This window comes from Salvelinus sp. IW2-2015, linkage group LG2 (genome assembly GCF_002910315.2).
Source record: "Salvelinus sp. IW2-2015 linkage group LG2, ASM291031v2, whole genome shotgun sequence".
NCBI classification, from domain to species: domain Eukaryota; kingdom Metazoa; phylum Chordata; class Actinopteri; order Salmoniformes; family Salmonidae; genus Salvelinus; species Salvelinus sp. IW2-2015.
Genome location: NC_036839.1, coordinates 16,321,806 through 16,342,963, shown reverse-complemented (window position 1 = coordinate 16,342,963; position 21,158 = coordinate 16,321,806). Strand labels below are relative to the sequence as shown.

The 21,158-nt window shown below is 42.1% G+C and overlaps 2 protein-coding genes across 5 annotated transcripts in view; both read left to right on the top strand.

The window, feature by feature from the left end:
- Positions 1–6: 6 nt before the first annotated feature.
- LOC111975710 (FERM, ARHGEF and pleckstrin domain-containing protein 1) lies at positions 7–17,533 on the top strand. Of its 2 annotated transcripts, none has more exons than XM_024004258.1 (14): positions 7–2,537; positions 2,904–2,993; positions 7,379–7,512; positions 8,638–8,719; positions 8,933–9,170; positions 9,294–9,424; positions 9,648–9,716; positions 10,176–10,265; positions 10,567–10,649; positions 11,020–11,132; positions 11,569–11,735; positions 14,589–14,696; positions 16,028–16,179; positions 16,279–17,533. In XM_024004258.1, the coding sequence occupies exons 1-14, from the start codon at positions 2,415–2,417 to the stop codon at positions 16,358–16,360; spliced, it is 1,662 nt and encodes a 553-aa protein (XP_023860026.1). In that variant the 5' UTR covers positions 7–2,414; the 3' UTR covers positions 16,361–17,533. The 2 variants fall into 2 exon arrangements, with proteins under 2 accessions (XP_023860026.1, XP_023860017.1); XM_024004249.1 differs by having other exon boundaries at positions 7–2,549.
- An 825-nt stretch (positions 17,534–18,358) lies between these two features.
- Positions 18,359–21,158, top strand: part of LOC111975661 (dedicator of cytokinesis protein 9) — a 116,012-nt gene continuing 113,212 nt past the window's right edge. For all 3 annotated transcript variants that reach the window (XM_024004215.2, XM_024004188.2, XM_070447536.1), the window contains exon 1: positions 18,359–18,578. In XM_024004215.2, the coding sequence (XP_023859983.1) occupies positions 18,462–18,578 (117 nt within the window). In that variant the 5' untranslated portion in view covers positions 18,359–18,461. The remainder of the gene's footprint in view (positions 18,579–21,158) is intronic.

Here is a 21,158-nt window from a genome sequence, read left to right as displayed (position 1 = left end):
TTTTTTTTTTTTTTTTTTTTGAATTTCCTTGTCCAATTTGAAACACTGTTCTGTTCTGTCAGCATGCAACACTTAAGGGGTTAAATCTCACCTTGTCTCTATTTCCCTGCTCTGAAAGCATGTTAACCTGTTCCTGTACTGTCCTGATGTTTTGCTGTTCTGTAACTGACTGTGTGAAGAAAAAAGGGGTTAAACTGGGTCTCCTTTACTGCAGTGGTCCCGGTAACTGTCAGCAGAGAGTACAGAGAACTAGAATGTAGGACTGGGGAATTGAGAAATGACTTTGTTCAGGATGACAGGAACCAGGGAATAAGCGGGGAACATGGAGGCAGGTTTCAGTATGTGCTGCATGTTATGTGTCTGAAAGGCAATTTAAGGGCAGCGTCTCAAAGTCTCTCAGCTCATCCATCAATGCCAGGGGCTTCTGCTAGTCTAGGATCTTTGAGACGCTTTTAGCTTGGACTTTATCCATGTGTACATAGTATTTATTATCTATTGTGTCATTTTATGATATTGGTCCTATTTATTAACATGGTCCAAAATGAATATAAACTGTAAATAATAACACAATGTTGTTTTTACCAGATTCATTGATGACTTCCAGGTTAAGTGTGAGAGGGAACAGTAGGAGAGTAGTGCTGGTCACTGGATCACTGCAGGCAAGGAGAACCCTGTCAGGCACACCAAGCACTGTCTTATGGCTCTGTGGCGTTGGGCTGTTGCACACGGCTGATATTTCGGGTCATGATTTGTATTCGATACCAACACATTCACTACACCTACTCTATAGTAATATATTGTGTGCCAGGCTTAAACTCATGGCTCTATAGGCCAGGCTTGTGTGTGTGCTAGTCTCGACCGCGGGCTTGGTTCCATTGCATGTCCAAGAAGCTAACCCAGGGCTCTGGCATGATGTTGATGCTTTCTTGCCCTGGCTGTTTCACGATGTATGTACCCTCACCTCACTCTCTCGCTCCTACCTACTGTAACATTTCACCAGGCAGATATCACTCACATCAGACAAGCCAGTAGCATTTTCAGCAGTAAGGTCAAATTTGGTCCATCTGAGACAACAATGTGCATTACGTTACGATGATTACTGCTCACCCATTAAACTTCGACTTAAGTTCAATTTTACAACGAGTGGACACAAAATGCTTCTTCTGCAGATTGTGCTGCTCCTACGATTGACACAATTGATTTGTATAATATAGCTTGAGTGTACAATCGGTATGCTCCCTCTAAAGCAACTGACTGTCTTAATAAAGTTTTAGTAAAGTGGTATTATATCCGTAGTAATACTGCAATAGAGAGATTATTCTGGGAAGCGCTTTGTGCACTGTGACACCTACAGGTACTATTAGACAAGTCCCAGAATATGCTTGTTGTAAATTCCAATTTGACTTGTTTCTCTTTCCCTCTTTCTCTCACTCACTCGCTCTCTTACTCACTTCCGTCACACACTGTTTGCTACGGTCCCGTGTTGATGTTGCTTTGACACTCACTGGGCTCTGATACTGATTTTACCGGCTCTTCTCTTTCCCGGGAGACTTTCTACACTTTTTAACCTTGTATACGGTTGTGCACTAGTGTCAATAAAGTTGACCTTTATGAAGTGGGACTCTGGAATCTTCTTTTATAAAGACCACCCCCCCCACCCCACCCCCTGACATTGTCTCGTGAGCGTTTTTAGACGCTAGTCCCATCCTCATCCTCCTGTGCTGTCGTAGATGTAGCATAGCTCTGTTAAATGTACGTGTGTGTGTTTATAGTGTGTTTTTTATATACACTCATTTGTGTGTGTGTGTCTCGTGGCTGTGTTTATGTAGTCCGTGTTTGGTATTCCCGTGGTGCTTGTTGTCACAGCTGTCCCCTCCATTGTAGAATGTAGTATCGTGGCGTCTGTAAGGTGTTCACCAGAGATGTTGCTGGTTTAATCATTGTTCTGTCCATGCCAACGTGGTGCTATCAGAGGACAGGAGACGGTAGTGGGCAAGTATGCAATCAAGTGTCCCTAGTGAACATCCTAGTGGCAGTGTAGTTGATTTTAGGTAAGCGATTCCAGTCATTCATAATACTGTATTCAACCCAACAGCAGCGTAATCCTGATGGTATCATGCTGAAATGGCAGACATTACAGAGAGAGAAGAGCACTAGAGCTGTCTGGGCAGCAGAGTGAGTCATGGGTGACTCTTGTCTGGATGCAAGTAGCTACAGTAACTAGCTACAGGCAAGGCACATCCCCCATTTTAGCTCTCATTATTATCCCTGGGACAATACTATAAGATGTATATGGCTGTAATTTAACTTGTTCGTCTAACTCTTTCTCATTTCTCACCCCCCTCTCCTTCGCTACAGCAGGAGTGGTGTCCAACAGCCCTCATCTCTCCGCCTCCTCCGGTAACTCCCAGGGCATGGTCAACGGTCAGAAGCCGGTCGAGCTCTGTGGTCACAGTCCGGACGGTCGGCAGCCCTCCCCCCTTACCAGCCCCCTGCTCAACGATGCCGGAAGCGTGCGCACCGACGATGAAGACGAGGTTCGGAGGAAGGTTTGTGGTCCAGAGAGGGCCCCCGTTAAATGATTAGAACTAGAGAGGGATTGTTGTCTGTTGCTGTGTGGACGTCATTGTGGTTTTAAATCTCCAGTTAGCATAACCAGCTTCAAAGAGGCTACAGTCACATAGTACCTAAAATAGCAGAGGACCCAGATTACCTGGCCTAAATAACTACCCACAGGGACCAGTGCTGTGAACACTGTACAAAATGTGATGTACTGTAACTGGGCTACATGTCTTAGCACTGGAATTGTTGACACAAAATGTGAAAAAAATACCCAAGACACAGTCTACAGCTTACTGTGTTGTCTCTGCTCAGTTAAACACTCTGTCTTCTTCCTTTCACAGAGATTCCCCACTGACAAGGCCTACTTTATTGCCAAGGAGCTGCTGACCACAGAGAGGACCTATTTGAAGGACCTGGAGGTCGTGACTGTGGTAAGGCCCATCACCAGATAGATTTTTCCGCTCTCTCAGGGACTCAACACTGATCTTTTGTTTATTTTCTCCCATGCTGTCCTCCGGGCAGAAAACATTGATTATTCCGGCTAGCTGCTTTACAAAAGAGCATATGGCAAACACACAGGGATCCATGCAGTGGTGGTGGGGGTGGGAGATGTTTTTTTGGCAGGTGGGGAAAATACTCTGAGACTGCTATGAAATGTCTTAATCTGTTTATCTCACCCAAGGCTGTGAATATACAGTGCAATGAGATCCACGGCCTTGAATGTCCCTGCTTAACGTTGGGCTGCCATCCTATTTTAGTCATTTCCTTTTGGCTCCCACCGCCTCTGTACAGACAAACATATGGACGCCTTTTTGTTTGTCTCAAGGGAGACGCAAAAGAAAACAGGATATTAAAAGAAAGGAACATCTCCGTCCAGTGTATTGCAATCAGTGAAGGAAGTTGCTGTGAGTGTAGGTGTCACGTTTTATTAGTCGTATGTACGGTACACACATGGTATACACCATCCAACGAAATTCTTACTTGCAGGTTCTTTCTCCACAATGCAACAGCAATACGACATGATAAAATATAATAATATGAACATAAAGTAAATGGCTCAGTAGAATAAAATAAATGTTTTAGCATAAGTTTAATACAGCAACAATTTATAGTACAATATTTATACGTCTTTTGGGGAAGGGGGGGGGGGGATGGGCGGCAAGTGTTTTAGTTGTGCAGTATGAAGTCAGTATTCAGTATTCACCCTGTGAACATCTTCTGGTTGTAGCAGCGTTCACAGATGTGGAAACAGAGACTGCAGAACCACTCTCTTCTCTCGCTGTTTATATGGGCGGCCGCCGCTTCTTGTCTTCTCTGATGTTTAGAGAAGCCTTTTACACTTCTCATAAACATTTGTTTTGGCTGCTCTTTCTCTTACGGTCACTCTTTGTCTCTCTCTTCTTTCTCATTCTTTCTCATTTTTTRCCCTCCCCCTCTCCACCCTCCCCCATTGGCTGGTGTTGTTAAGTCATCTGAGAAACAGCTGCTGCCTGCTGTCTGCTTCCCAAGGCCTTTCAGCAGCACCCTGCTTTACCTCCTTTAAACCCTGTTCCTCTCCTTTCTACACTGCCTTCATACAGTATTCACACCTCTTGACTTTTTTGACATTTTGTTGTCTTACAGCCTGATTTTAAAATGTATTAAATTGAGATTTTGTGTCACTGGCCTACGCACAAAACCACAAAAACCAGGGATGTTTTCCAATGTCTCACAAAGAAGGGCACCTATTGGTAGATGGGTAAAAAAATAATAATAATCTGACGTTGAATATCCTTTTGAGCGTAGTGAAGTTATTAATTACACTTTGGATGGCGTATCAATATACCCATTCACCACAAAGATACAGGCATCCTTCCTAACTCAGTTGACGGAGAGAAAGGAAACCACTTGGGTATTTCACCATGAGGCCAATGGTGACTTTAAAGCATAACACTGAGGATGGATCAATAACATTGTAGTTACTCCACAATATTAACATAAATGACAGCGTGAAAAGAAGGAAGCCTGTACATAATAAAAATATTCCAAATCGTGCATCCTGTGCCAAATAAATTGACTTTTTGTGCTGAATACAAACATTATGTTTGGGGCCAACACAACACATCACTGAGTACCACTCTTCATATTTTCAAGCATGGTGGTGGCTGCATCATGTAATGGGTGTGCTTATCATAGGCAAGGACTTGTTAGTTTTTTGGGATAAAAAGAAACTAAATGGAGCTAAGCACAGGCGAAAACCTGGTTGTCTGCTTTCCAACAGACACTGGGAAACAAATTCACCTTTCAGCAGGACAATAACCTAAAATACAAGGCCAAATATACACTGCCTTCAGAAAGTATTCCCCTTGAATTATTCCTCATTTTGTTGTTACACCCTGAATTAAAAATGGATTCAATTGATTATTTTTTCACATCCATCTACACACAATACCCCAAAATGAAAAAGTTAAAACATGTTTTAGACATTTTGTACACGTATTGAAAATAAAATACAGAAATATCTAATTTACATAAGTATTCACACCCCAGTCAATACATGACAGAATCACCTTTGGCAGTCATTACAGCTGTGAGTCTTTCTGGGTAAGTCTCTAAGAGACTGGATTGTACAATATTTGGCTTTTTATTTTTATTTTTTATTCTTCAAGCTCTGTCAAATTGGTTGTTGATCATTGCTAGACAACCATTTTCAGGTCTTGCCATAGATTTTCAAGCAGATTTAAGTCAAAACTGTAACTCAACCACTCAGGAACATTCACGGCCTTCTTGGTAAGCAACTCCAGTGTAGATGTGGCCTTGTGTTTTAAGTTATTGTCCTGCTGAAAGGTGAATYGATGTCCCAGTGTCCGGTGGAAAGCAGACTGAACTAGGTTTTCCTCTAGGATTTTYCCTGTGCTTAGCGTCATTCCATTTATTTGTTATCCTGTAAAACTCCTAATTCCTTAATGATTACAAGCATACCCAAAACATGATGCAGCCACCACTGTGCTTGAAATTATGGAGAGTGGTTCTGAGTAATGTTTGGGCAAATCCAAAACACATAACACAAAAGTGAATTGTTTGCCACATTTTTTTGCACTATTACTTTAGTGCCTAGTTGCAAACAGGATGCATGTTTTWAAATATTTTTATTCTGTACAGGCTCCCTTTTTTTCACTCTTTAAATTCGTTTTGTTTTGTGGAGTAACTGCAATGTTGTTGATCCATCCTCAATTTTCTCCTATCACAGCCATTAACTGTTTTAAACTCACCATTAGTCACCAAATCCCTGAGGGGTTTCCTTCCCCTCCAGCCACTGCGTTAGGAAGGACACCTGTATCTTTGTAGTGACTGGTTGTATTGATACATCATCCAAAGTGTAACTAATAACTTCCCCATGCTCAAAGGGATATTCAATGTCTGCATTATAATTTTTTACCCATCTAGCAAGAGGTGCCTTTCTTTGCGAGGCATTGGAAAACCTCCCTGGTCTTTGTGGTTGAATCTGTGTTTGAAATTCAATGCTCGACTGAGGGACCTTACTGATAATTTTGTGTGTTGGAGAACAGATATGAGGTAGTCATTCGAAGATCATCCAATTTTTATTATGTGACTTGTTAAGCAAATTTTTACTCCTGAACATATGTAGGCTTGCCATAACAAAGGGGTTAATTTAAGACATTTCAGCTTTAAATGTTTAATTAATTTGTTAACAATTCAAAAAACATCATTCCACTTTGACATTATGATATATTAATATATTTTAAATTCAGGCTGTAACACAATAAAATGTTGAAGTGTAAATACTTACTGAAGCAARTGGAGTTGCTTACCAAGATGACATTGAATGTTCCTGATTGGCCTAGTTACAGTTTTGACTTAAATCGGCTTGAAAATCTATAAGACTTGAAAATGGCTGTCTGGCAATAATTAACAACCAACTTGACAGAGTTTGAATAWTTTTTTTAAAGAATAAGGGCAGTTATTGTACAATTCAGGTGGTCAAAGCTGTTAGAGACTTACCCAGAAAGACTCAGAGCTGTAATCACTGCTAAAGGTGATTCTAACATGTATTGACTCAGGGGGTTGAATACTTATCGAATTAAGATATATTCGTTTTTTTATCATCCATTCATTTAAAAATATATATAAATTCTTCCACTTTGACATTACAGAGTATTTTGTCTAGATCGTTGTCAATTAAATCTATTTTAATCCCACTTWGTAACCAAACAAAATGTGGATAAAGTCAAGGGGTGTGAATACTTTTGCATTACTTTTGACCAGAACACTATGGGCGTATATATAGTGCACTATATTMGGAATAAGGTGTCATATGGGACGCACACCAGCTAAACCACCCCCCACCACCTCCAACTCCACCACCCCAAACCACATCAGGRTATAGCTTCCCTTTTAATCTGATCAGGTAGCCTTTAATGATAGACTCCCCCTGGGTCTTGTCAGGAATGATGGGCTATTGATTCCTCCATTTCCTCCATTCATCTCCAGGTCGATTCCTCCATTCATCTACAGGTCGTTAAAGGATTTGGTGGAAGCCATGAGGCCAATGTGATTGTTGCTAAACAACAGCACAGAGGTCTTTTGGCAGCAGCACATCAGGCAGATTCTAATGCAATCCAAGCAGATGGGCTCCTAATTCACCAGAAACACTGCATTTCACCTCATTAGATTGCAAGTCCTCTTTTGGCTACTGGCAATTGAGAATGTCACGATTTGCACAATAAAGAGTGTGCTCTAATGCAGAACTCTCTCTGTGTGTGTGTGTGTGTGTGTGTGTGTGTGTGTGTGTGTGTGTGTGTGTGTGTCATCCCAGTCTTTTCAGAACTTGGTGGGTAAAGATGAAGCTGCGCCGGACTCCCTGAAGAGCACCATCTTCTCCAACTTTGACCCTCTGTACAAGTTCCACTCCGGCTTCCTCAGAGAGGTGGAGCAGAGACTGGCTCTGTGGTGAGATGGCATGAAAGGCCTTGTACCTCACTGGACGACTATAATCCATCACAATGATACATCTCTTTTATAGTTCAGGTCATTTTTCTTAAAATGCCAGTGCTCTTAGCCTCGTTTTGTGTAAGGTCCCCTTAGAACAAGAACACAGTTGGGGTTTGTCATTGTGAATTGGGCTCATTGATCCCGGGGCCTGGTCTTTGTCTAATGAGCGGTATTGACATTCAGTCTGGGAGGCCTCATCGCAGAGACGCACCTCCTCCCGTGGATGACCTGGGGAGCTGGGGTTGCTATGGCAACAGTCGCGCTGCATCACGCCACTACTTCTCCTAGCCTGTGGGTTTTTCCACTGTCTGCTGTTCTTAATAATGCGGTCCTTACATCAGAGCTCCCCATGGTGGCACAGACAGCCCTGGCTGGCAGACTGTCACTGCTACAGACTTCATACTGTAGTGATCAGCATCACATGTCCAGACTTACTACAAGACCAAACGAGAGCGAAAGAGACCTCCACGCAAGATCTGACTGTGTTTTCTCTCAAAACATGGCCGACCTCTGGCGTGGCTAAAGCCCCAAAGGCAAATCAGCAGACCGAATACAGAGCACAGATACATGAAGCTGGCTATCTTGTTTTCCGTTTTACATATTCAAAGGTGACGTAGGGTTGATTTATATTAGCCCTCTCCTGACTGTTGACCTTTTATTTAGATCTGGTAGAGGGTTTTGTCAGTGAAGAGGGGTTGTAATCTCAAAGGCATAACATTCTAAATGTCCTCTTTGGGCTTGTACTACCCTCTCCATAACGTATTGGTTCATATTTTGAATGAACGAGCATGGTGAAAGGTCAGTCTGCATGGTGCTATATCTAGCTGTCAACTGCAATTCATGCTCAAGGTAGACACCTGCTTGCGGTTTTCAGCGGTGCAGTCAAACGACACCCGTTTCACTTGAACGCCATTTAAATGTCCTTGCATGAGTGTTGGAGCTCACATGAATATGAAATATGGCTTTAAGAGTCTTTAAGTGCTTCAAATTCTTCTGCTGTCCACAGCAGAAATCTCTCAGCACACAGCATAGCATGAAACTGTTCCAGAGAGATGAAGTTGCTAGTGTTTTATCTTTTTATAGGGAAGGGCGCTCCAATGCCCACATCAAAGGAGATTACCAGCGCATCGGTGATGTCATGCTGAAGAATCTACAGGGCCTAAAGGTTTTGGCAGCTTTTTCTTGCACTTTATATCAAATTCACTTTGTATCTGCACCATGACCAATGTATGCTGACTTGTACAAACTCGTACCTTGCTCCAGGGGCATTGTTTTGCGGCTGACCCTGTGCTCCCCGTAGCCTGTGGTGTGTGTGTGTGTGTGTGTGTGTGCAAATGGCCAATAAAGATCTATTCTACTCAACCCTACTCTATTCTAGCCGCTGACCGCCCACCTCCAGAAGCACTCGGAGGCCCTGGTTGAGCTGGAGAAGGCGTGCCGGGGCTCCCGGCGGCTGGAGGTGCTGGTCCGGGACTTTGAGCTGCAGAAGGTGTGCTACATCCCTCTCAACGTGTTCATCCTCAGGCCCCTGCACCGCCTCTTGCATTACAAGCAGATCCTGGAGCGTCTGTGCAAACACTACCCCCCCACACACGTGGATTTCAGGGACTGCAGAGGTAACTGTTACTGTTCTGTAGCCGTCAGGGGCTCTCTGAGGCCGGGCTAGCTTAGGGAGCCCCCCTGGTGCAGTTGAGGTCTATGACATCACATACTGAGCGTTGCTGTGTCCTCTCCCGTAGCCGCGCTGGCGGACGTGTCAGAGGTGGTGGCCCAACTCCACGGCAGCATGATCAAGATGGAGAACTTCCAGAAGCTACTGGAGCTTAAGAAGGATTTGATTGGTATCGACAGTCTAGTCACTCCAGGGCGGGTGAGTTCAAGTAGGGATCTGGATGCGTCCCTGAAGGCACCCTATTCCCTATATAGTGCAAAAGCAGTGCACTATGTAAGGAATAGGGTGCCATTTGGGACGCAATKCATTATCAACATTTTGTATGTGAGAGTAGCCAGTTTGAAAAAGTCATTTGTTTTTATCCGTTTTTATCTTTCCCTGAGATGTTGTGATGGAATTTGTTGTGATTGGTGTTTTTCAGGAGTTCATCCGGTTAGGCTGTCTCAGCAAGCTGTCTGGAAAAGGCCTCCAGCAACGAATGTTTTTCCTGGTAATGTCTGCAATGCATCTGAGGTGTCATCCTGAATGAGTTATTAAACAGATTATTCAGTCGAGTGATCTCACAAGATAGACGGCTATGGAAAGTAGAGCCCGGTGTTTAACCTCCTCAGTACGAATGACTTTGTACAAAATGCCTCAAAGATGACGGCTTCCTTATCTTTCTACGCAGCTGTTTACTTTTTTTGAGCCAGTGTCCCTATTCGTTATTGTAGTGCATCTAATGAGACCAAGACTCATCTGAATCATGATTCATGTTAGATGTTAGAAACAGCTTGAATGTTATCTAGTGCTGTTGCAACAGGCGTATGCCCAACAGAGCCAATGTATTCACCGAGCCACAAACAATCGTTCAGTGTTCTTTTTGTGTGAAGTCAATAAATGAGGTTGGTGTGGCTATTAATAACCCGTTAATGATTGCCTTCACTGTTCTCTTGTTCTTTGGTGACAGTTCAATGATGTCCTCTTGTATACGAGTCGAGGYATGACGGCGACGAACCAGTTCAAAGTGCATGGGCAGCTCCCTCTCCATGACATGACAGTAAGTTGACTCTCTTCTTTCACCTTTTCTTAACCCCCCTCTTGTGCCCTGGCGTGGAGTGCAGCACAGTAGAGTACAGTAGCTGTCACAAGTTTGTAATTACTTGCTGTAAATAAACTAGCGTGCTGTGCCACAGTAACTCCCCTACCATCTGTGTCTCTCTTTAATTCCCCCTCTGTTGCTCTCTCCCTGTCCCCCTTTTTCTCTCTCTCTCTCACACACACGCAGTCCCTCTCTCCCACAAGCAGATTTGTTCCTCTCATGCCCCATGTGTTGACTGACTGTGTCTGTGTGTCCCCAGATCCGGGAGAGCGAGGACGAGTGGGGTGTGCCTCACGCCTTCACCCTGGTTGGGCAGCGTCAGTCAGTGGTGGTAGCAGCTAGGTGAGTCTGTGGTCCGAACTCCGAACGAGCTGGACTATTGGGTAGTCAGTCGTTCAACAGATGCCAGACAACAGTATGTGTACAGGGATGTGTGTTTTCATGTTTGCTCTGGTATGAATAAAGTGGTCGGTATTCAGAATAAAGTGGTTGGTGAATCAGCAGGCGACCGGTCCCCTCAGCACCTCAGTTGACAATGAGACATTTGTATAATCACAAAGACACATTCATTATTTATACAGCACACTTGGTCATAAAAAATAACTGCATGAAATATTTATTAGGTCAAGCCCAGCACTGGTGAAAAAAATGCATTACTTTTTCTGTCCATTTCTCTCTCTTTCTTTCTCTCTCTTTCTTTCTCCCCATCCAGTTCCCTGTCAGAGATGGAGAAGTGGATGGAGGACATTAAGATGGCCATTGACTTGGCAGAGACCAGCAACGGCCACACAGCTGACCTGCTGGCCAGAAGTCTGACTGATAACAGTAAGTTGACACTGATACTGCAGTACACAGACTTTAGAGCATGGGCACTGGGCCTGCCATATGGAACAACTAGTAGTGTATCGAGAATCTTCAACCCCATGAGTTAATGAGTTATCGCTGAATTCTCACCATACTGTTCACTCATTGCACAGACAGTTGGTACTCTTCCAGAAACTTCAGAGGCAGAATGGGCCAACCTATTCATCCGAAATGAGCTTGAATAAGCTCAAATACAATGCTTCAAATTGATGGTTTATAAAGCCTTGATTGAAATTATTTTTCAAATGATTTCATACAGCCTGTCTGCATGTATTTATAAACCTAGCCACTATGAAGTATTGTGCTACTATTTATCTCATCAGGTTTTACAGTAGGATCCGTCTTCCCACGTTGTCACCGTGTGTATGTGGAATTAACCGCTTCCTGAATTTCCCAGAATCCACAACAGAGGACTCCTGTGCGGAGGCAGAGTCTGAAGACGACCTGATGGCGTCACGCACCTCCCTGGAGAGGCAGGCCCCTCACCGTGGTAACACCACGGTGCACGTGTGCTGGCACAGGAACACCAGCGTGTCCATGGTGGACTTTAGCATAGCTGTGGAGGTACCACAACCAGTCCTAACCTGTCCTGCTCTGCCCTCCCCTACCCCATCTCTCACTCACTATGTATCTGAGTGTGTATCTGTTTCCTCTCCTTATTGAATGTGCTTCTCTCCCCTGGGAACAATGTCCTCCCGTGCCACCCTCTCTCTCTGTCCTGTGCTATTTAGACATTAGATTACCTCAGTGCTTTGTCCCCAAGCTGTTGGCACTGTCTCTTCTGTGAACTGCTACATAGGACACTCGGCAGGATGTCATTGACGTTTTTCAGTCTTGAACAGCACATCTCAGTGCAGCTGAGACGGCATCTTACAAGCTATTTATTTTCTCTGTTATGTTGTATACTGAGCCCAGAGCAAGACCAGACTTTAGCATGAGGTGGGTGCACTGCAAGGACACTGTTCTCATCTTGCCCTCTGTGGCTAACTCTTCCAGTGTGGTTTTCTTATCTAATCTCTACTGTGGATGTCTCGTGTGGTTTTGCGCTCCTTTTTTCTCTCCTTCAGAGCCGTGCCTGGACTCACCGTTAGTCCCCCCGCCCTCGCCCCCGCCCCCCGTGTTTAGCCCTTGCAGTGCATGCGTGTGTTTACACCTACTCAGTCTTTGTGTCTCTGTCCTTTCCTCCCTCCCTCCCTCTCTCTTTTCTGTCTGTCTCTTCTGTGTGTCCGTCTGCCTGTCCTCCGTGGTAGAGGACCCTAGTCCAGTCAGTGACTCAGAGGCCTCCCTCTCGGGGCCCTCGGGGCCCAGCAGTGGCCAGGGACCAGTGCCTCTGTCTCTTATCTGCTGGTATCGAGTTCACAGCCTCTCCTTTAGTGATTCCTGCAGGAGTCTAGAGGTAAAGGAGCCAGGGAGAGAGGAGAGGCCTCCCCATCGCATTGTAGCATTACTGTCATATACTAGCACCTTGTATCTTCTTTGAGGTCGTTGGTGAAAAGTGTAACGCTTTTGTGTAACACTTTTCACCTGTAAAGACCTACGATGAACTAAAATAAGTTAGTGGTAGCCTTAATAATGGCTCAGTTTACAGTAAATGCTTTATATTGCCACTAGATGGCAGTTGTTTACAGTGACCATAGAGGTCACTGTTAGTTCAGTGACTTTAAACTGTTGCTGGATGGACCCCAGGATAGACACTGTCTGTTTATAGCTATACTTACCTCCGATAAACCACTGAAGTGAACAGAGGCCTCAGGCTTAATTACAGTGGGTTTATTTTCAGAGCTTACGGTGCAGCGCACACTATTCCTTACGTACTAACATACAGTGCCTTCAGACAATATTCGTACCTCTTGTCTTATTCCACATTCTGTTTTTTTTCTTTCTTCTCACACATCTACACACAATAACCCATAATGACAAAGTCAAAACATGTTTTTAGAAATGAATGCTAATTTATTGAAAATTAAATACAGAAATATCTCATTTACATAAGTATTCACACCCCTGAGTCAATACATGTTAGAATCACCTTTGGCAGCGATTTAAAGCTGTGAGTCTTTCTGGGTAAGTCTCGAAGTGCTTTGCACACCTGGATTGTACAATATTTGCACATTATTCTTTTAACAATTCATCAAGCTCTGTTGGATGTTGATCATTGCTAAACAGACATTTTCAAGTCTTGTCATAKATTTTCAAGACGATTATATTAAACATCATCTTGGTAAGCAACTCCAGTGTATATTTGGCCTTGTGTTTTAGGTTATTGTCCTGCTGAAAGGTGAATTTGTCTCCCAGTGTTTGTTGGAAAGCAAACTGAACCAGGTTTTTCTCTAGGATTTTGCCTGTGTTTAGCTCTATTCATTTTCTTTTTATCCTATAAAACTCCCTAGTCCATGCCGATGACAAGCATACCCATAACATGATGTAGCCACCACCATGCTTGGAAATATGAAGAGGGGTACTGAGTGATGTGTTGTGTTGGATTTGCCCCAAGCTTTGTATTCAGGACAAAAAGTTAATTTCTTTTGCCACATGTCTTGCAGTTTGCCTTGTTGCAAACAGGATGCATGTATTTGAATATTTGTATTCTGTACAGGCTTCCTTCTTTTTACTCTGTCATTTAGGTTAGTATTGTGGAGTAACTACAATGTTGTTGATCCATCCTCAGTTTTCTCCTATCACAGCCATTAAACTCATTGGCCTCATGGTGAAATCCATGAGAGGTTTCCTTCCTCTCCAGCAACTGAGTTAGGAAGGACACCTGTATCTTTGTAGTGACTGGGTGTATTGATACACCATCCAAAGTGTAATTAATACCTTCACCATGCTCAATTTTTTTACCCATCTACCAATAGGTACCCTTTGCGAGGTATTGAAAACCTCCCTGTTTTTTGTGGTTGAATCTGTGTTTGAAATTCACTGCTCGACTGAGGGACCTTACGTACTTTTATGTGTGGGGTACAGAGATGAGGTAGTCATTCAAAAATCATATTAAACACTATTATTGCACACAGAGTAAGTCCATGCAACTTATTATGTGACTTGTTAAGCACATTTTTACTCCTGAACCTATTTATTGAACTTATTTAGGCTTGCCATAACAAAGGGGTTGAATACTTTACTCAAGACATTTCAGCTTTTCTTTTTTAATACATTTCTAAAAACATAATTCCACTTTGACATTATGGGGTATTGTGTGTAGGCCAGTGTTATTTTTTTTTTTATGTAATCAATTTTAAATTCAGGCTGTAACACAAAAACATGTTGAACAAGTGATGGGGTGTGAATAGTTACTGAAGGTGCTGTAAGTGTTTGTTGAAATTCCCTCTACTTGTTTTTTATTTATTTTTGTCATGTAATTTTTCTATGTAGTACATGAACAAAGTTCACTGATTGTAAATTGTTTTTCTACTGTAGAATCAGCTGTCAGGAAACCTGCTGAGGAAGTTCAAGAACAGCAATGGCTGGCAGAAGCTCTGGGTGGTCTTCACCAACTTCAGCCTGTTCTTCTACAAGACCCACCAGGTGAGGGCTAGCACCAACTCCTCGTGTCTGTCTGTCTGTGTAGACCATGGCCCGTATTCACAAAGTGTCTCAGAGTAGGATTGCTGCTCTACGATCAGGTCCCCCATGTCCATGTAATCTTATTAATTATAAGTTAGCACTCTGAGACGCTTGATACATATGGTACCAGAACTACAGCAATGTGTTCTGGGGAAGACGACACTCTCCTCTCTCCCCCTCCTTATGATCCATGTATGATGGTGAAGGCCAGAAGCACAGCAATGTATGTTGGGGATGACCCCCTACCCTCCTCCTGCTCATCATCCATGATCTTCAACATGGCAGTATTGTTTACAATCTAACAATATCCTATTAATTTAAGAATATCCCATCTCTCTGTGGAATTTCAAATCCATGTGCCATGTAAGGGAGTTACGCACATCCCCATGCCGGTTGATCTGCTCTCACTTTCAGCACAGCTCCCCTGAATCCATTAGAATCACCACCTGAAAGAAACCATTGTTAGTAATGCTATAGTTAGTTACTCATGTTTTGTCACATGTTCTGTGACCTGTAGCCGTGGGGGATTTTCTATCATTTTAAAATGCGCCATGAAAGTATGATAGTGTTATCAAGTGTTTTTGTAGTGAAAAGCAGTGGTGGAKAAAGTACCCAATTGTCATACTTGAGTAAAAGTAAAGACACCTTAGTAGAAAATTGGTAAAATAAAGTAAAAGAGTAAAAGTCTTASTTGAGTAAAAGTATTTGMTTTTAAATATACTTAAGTATCAGAAGTAAATGTAATTTAAAAACATATACTTAAGTATCAAAAGTAAAAGTGCACGTATAAATCATTTAAAATTGCTTATATTAAGTAAACCAGACGGCACAATTTTCTAGTTTTTGTCATTTACGGATAGCCAGGGGCACACTCCAACACTCAGACATAATTTACAAACAAAGCATGTGTGTTTAGTGAGTCCTCCAGATCAGAGGCAGTAGGGATGACCAGGGATGTTCTCTTGATGCGTGAATTAGACCATTTTCCTGTCCTGCTGAGCATTCAAAATGTACTAGGTACTTTTGGGTGTCAGGGAAAATGTATGGATAAAAAGTACATAATTTTCTTTAGGAATGTAGTGAAGTAAAAGTTGTCAAAAATAAAAATGGTAATGTTAAGTACAGATATCCTAAAAAAAACTACTTAAGTAGTACTTAAGTACTTTACACCACTGAGTGAAAGTGAGTAGCTCCTTGAAATTCCGATTGTTTTAACTGTTTGTTACTGGATGTAAGTAGCATTATAACATTCAGAATGCTTGGTCCTGTTTGGTCCTTTCCCCTCTCTCCAGGATGACTATCCGCTGGCCAGTCTCCCCCTGTTGGGCTACTCTGTCACCATCCCCACTGAGTCTGAAAACATCCACAAGGACTATGTCTTCAAACTGCATTTCAAATCCCACGTCTACTACTTCAGATCTGAGAGCGAATACACTTTTGAGAGGTACAGTACACTTCTGTCTATCCTGTATTGTGTATAGTATGTTTGTTTACAGATGTTACTGGGCAGTGTGAAACCCTCTGTCTTTTTCTCTCCATACAGGTGGATGGAGGTCATTCGCAGTGCCACAGTCTCTGCCAGCATCACCCGCATTCTGAGCCGGAAAGAGKCCCATCCGTACTGATCCAAAGAGCAAGGGCTCTCTCCCTGTCTCCATGCCTCTTCTCCCTACCACAATCTCCCATACGGTCTGGCCACATCTAGCCTCTCGTCACACTACGACTCCCCAAGCAGCAAGCTGAAGCAGAGCCCCTCTGGCGCCACATTTACTTCACTTCTCTGGACACTCTTGATTTCCTTTTCTACACATATCTGGGACATATGTACATTGAGCAGTGTCCATGCACAATCTTGGTGCTTTTTAATGCTTTAATGGTGACATGTCCGCTGGTTTAGACTGCATCAGAGACTGCATTTTCAGCATTTTTACTCAGCTCTGAACCTCTTTTTGTAGGATGCCATTTTATACTGTTTTCTAACGGGCTGAATCACTTACTGTACTTCTGGTTTCACATTCTGTCATTGGATTGTTGATACAGAGATTCTGCATTTTTAAACTTGTTTTTTTCATAGATGGTTAGAATATCACTGCATCCTCAAGATTTTTGTCTCCTTGTTTATTTTATGGGGGGAAATAATAATAAAAAATAAAAATAAAAAGTGCCAAACAGTTTTACCATTTTCCTACACTTTTAATGCAATTTTACTACATTGGTGGTAAGGAGACTTGAAATGTGTTGTAAAAAAATTTAATWAAAAAAAATCACTTTAAATTACATTTTTCTTTTAATAAGATGTCTCTGGACAGTGAGAGACCTTGTGATAAGTAAGATATCAGAATATTTTGTTGTATCATCAACATAACTCTAGAACTACTTATAAAGCTATCAGGGTAGTTACCATCACCACTAACGCCATTATTCAAGTAAAGTGAATATTCCTGTTATGCTTTGTTGTAAGGATACTTCAGAGGGTGTTCTGAAGATTATTATATTCCACCCTCAATTGTGTGAGAAATGTGAGATGTTCATAATCTGTGTATTATGAAGGAAACTGTAATGGAAAGCTTTAAAGAATATGTGTGAAACAAAATATAAACTTTCAGTTCCAAGCACCATTGCCCTTGTTGGACTAGGCTGCCTCCCATATGTAAAGAGACCTTTACAAGTCTAAATTAAATGGATATATGCATATGACAGAGAGGGAAAACTTTGGTTTTCCTTATTGAGGGAATGCTGTGTTTTCCCAGACACCAGAGAGCGCTTTGGAAATGAAAGCAATAAAAACCTAATTTGAACATTTGTAATGTGGGTTCTTTTGTTAGTCCATAATAGCTAACAGAGGTGTGATTGCCCATGGAATGTTTTTAACCACTTTCACCTAAGTACACTACAAGAGAATTTACATTTTGTTTCTTGTATTCCCATAGATGGCATCATTGCTCAATAACATAAGACCTGTGCCATTGTGCTAGTCACACACTGGCCCGAAGTTATTGCATCATTTTAATCTGATGAAAGAATTCTACGTAGTCCTCCTAAAAACAAACTTGGTCTGGCTGGCGTTTTTACCGTCCAATTTAGAATGTTGTGTGAAGTACTTTACTCTATTTAAATTATGCACGTTTTAATAGTTATTCTACATTCATTGAACAATTATTTCCACTATGGTGACAGACATGGCATTGTATCTTCTCTACTTTCAACGTTACATGTCGATTTTTAAAAAAACGGTTTTTTTCCCCCCTATGAATATTATTGTAACAATGATTACAGTAAGTTCCTAGCCTGCTCAAATAGAAACTGAACTGGGCAGGCCTTTGTAAATCACTGGAGAAGGGAGGAGTGGAGAAGCGTGGTAGAACGACGCACGCAGATTACGCTTTCTGGCTGGCGTCGCATGTACACTGACCAAAGCGAGACCGACGAGGGACAGCCGTAATGAGACGGTGAACGCGCGAAGAATGGTTTATTATGACAACAACAACTCAGTGGGGGAATGTAACAGCTGCGGGATAATACAATACAACTTTCACTAGTAATTGTTGCAAATTATGAGATCAAAAAGGCAGAGTGAACCAGCACAACATGACCCAGTTTTAAACTCAAGGTGCGCTCTTGTGCTGACCGAGAAACGGAAAAAGCCGGCTGATGATTCAGTTTTTACTCTTCTTCTTTGACGTTTTATAAATTCCTAAAGAAATTGATGAAAGGCAGGACTCGACCATGTCAGTTCCAGTACACCCGGAGACCAGGAAATTTACAAGGGGACTAAGTAAACCTGGCACTGCGGCTGAACTAAGGCAAAGTGTCTCTGAGGTTGTCAGGACCTCCGTGCTTGTTGTAAGTACACTAGATAATTTCCATCCTCTTCTAAACTCTCTATGCTACACGTCTGTTTGCTATTGTGCCTTGTGTGTTACATTCTAGCCCGTAGAGATGTGCGCCCATTGCCAACCATCCTCGAGGTCAGCAGGTGCAGCACTAAGATAATTATACTCCATGTGGCCCAATAAGACCTGTATCACATTTTCTACATGTCGGCCTACTTGAAAGCATTACATTATGCATTCCATGTTGGGAGTTTACCTATTATTTGACTTGGTTTACCAGTTAATTGTTTAGGCCTACATTACTTATTGGTGCACACAGTGTTAAACCAACTTCAGCTGCCTCCCTCATTTCATTGAGTTGTATTCCATTCTAGTCAAAGAATTGTGTTGCTCTCTGACCCTTCAGCAAGGTCAATCATCCCTCTATCATTGATTAAACATGTAAATTAGATGCACACATCAGCAATGGTAGGCCTATACATGTATTATCATGGATATGAATAATCCTGTACATTCGTTTTTTTTAATGCTGCAATATGTAACTTTTTGGCTGACCCTACAAAATTAACATAGAAATGTGAGTTATGGATCTGTCATTCTCCTTGAAAGCATGTCTAAGAAGCTGTAGATCTGTTCTTTCTATGCTTCCCATTCTTTTACTTTAGGGTTTGTACACCAGCTTCAAACAGAMAACACAATATTTTGGTTTATGGAAKATATATTTCACAACTGTTTAGATGGTACAAGGATTCTCTGCACTATGCTTGTTTGTTTTGTCATATAAACTGAAATTCGGCGAACTATTAGAATTTTAGCAACCATGAAATGTCTATTTCTGCATAGTGCACGTTTTAACTAGTCCTACATCTTTATAACCTGTTGGGAAAAACATAACGTGTTAAAGGTGCCATCTATACTGGGATCCATGGAGCACTTGGAAGGCCAATCTTGTAGAGACTATATTAGCCCTACGTTCTAATTGGATGCACAACATGTCGGTATTAGCACACTGTACTCAATAGGCCACCATATTGTCCCTTCAGGTCAACATATTTGCATGATACAAGGAAAAAATGTAGTACATAACTAAAACCCCTTCATGTGTATGTGTAAAGATTTTTTTTATTTTCTTTGCTTTTATAAATTACAATTTATATAATGACCAAATAAATGTTAGGAATCTCTGCCCCATTATAGGGTATTTAGTATCAGTGAGGTAGTCTATGTCCATAGAAAGGCTCTGAGGCACCACATTACAAAGAGAAGTATTTGGAATCAATTTCATGGTCGGTGTCCCAGACAGTATCGGGTGCCATTTGTCTAATGATGAATTTGACCATCCAGTTTGGAACATTTGGGCAATGGGGGCCTGTGATATCACAATATTAATTTTGCAAAGGCTCTGGAGGGAAAGGAGTTGAACCTTTTGTGTGTACTGTGTTTGGTGTGGTGTTTGGAGTAATTGTTCCAACTTTTCTAGAAGAAGTTGCTAGGTAACCGAAACGGACACCGTCCAGGCTCTCTGTCAGGGAAATGGAATCCTGACTCAAGATCCCAGACCCACAACCACACCTTCATATTATTTATTCATTTATTCATTCATTCATTTTCTCTCATGGACCCAAGCCAGAGGATTCTGGAGGAGACTAAGGGTATGCAAAATAATGTGTTTTTATAAGGAAGTCATTGTGAATAAGAACAACTCCCAAGTTCACTGACCAACATAAGGTGAATGGTAGGAAGAATAAAGTGTGAAGTATAGCTCTGTTCTGGTGGAGCCCCTCAGTGGAGTGGGACAGGAATGTGATTCTACACAAGACCATCATCCATACACACGGCTTGTAATTAATTCCTCCATGAAACATGTAAATACCCAACGAGAGGAAGAAGGATCTCTTTCAGTGACATAAAGGGGAGATTGTGACGGATCCCCCCCATCGTGGACGATTGTGTTTCAGTCTGCATTGAAACACAAATGTATTGTATTGTCTGAAAGATTGTAAAATCCAAATACCCACTAAGAAGTCCTAATGAACTGAATAGATCCTCTTTGGTCAGTAYATATTGTATGGCTCAAACTATTACTCAAACTGATCATGGATAGGATCAAATGCAAATGTTAGATTTCAGAGGCAAATACTGTCCACTGTTCCACTGATTAGCCAGTTCATGTAATGTTTCTGAGAGGACACACTGGGCAGAGACCCTTTGTTTATTGTTGGAATAAAGGGACGTGCCAGTGGACAGGGCTCATAGCTGAGATGTCCCTCTATTTCTCCATGCACGCTCAGAGCAGAGCCAGTTCTCTCTTTGTGAAAACCATTACAACCATAATGGCCGTCATCAGCTTTTAATTTGTTGTGCTGCGGGTCGTGGTGGTGGCAGTAACTCCAAAGTCTGCCTTTGAAACAAAACAGGACTCAGCATTCTCTCTCTCCCGTATTACATTAGAACAGAAATGCATTGGATACATTAGAGAAGATTCCTCTCGATTTAAAGGCTCTGTATTCCAGCTCTGCTTTCCTTGTTTGGAAAAGTGTGGAAACTAATCCATCGATGGCAGCTGGATATGATCTGTTAATGCACAAGT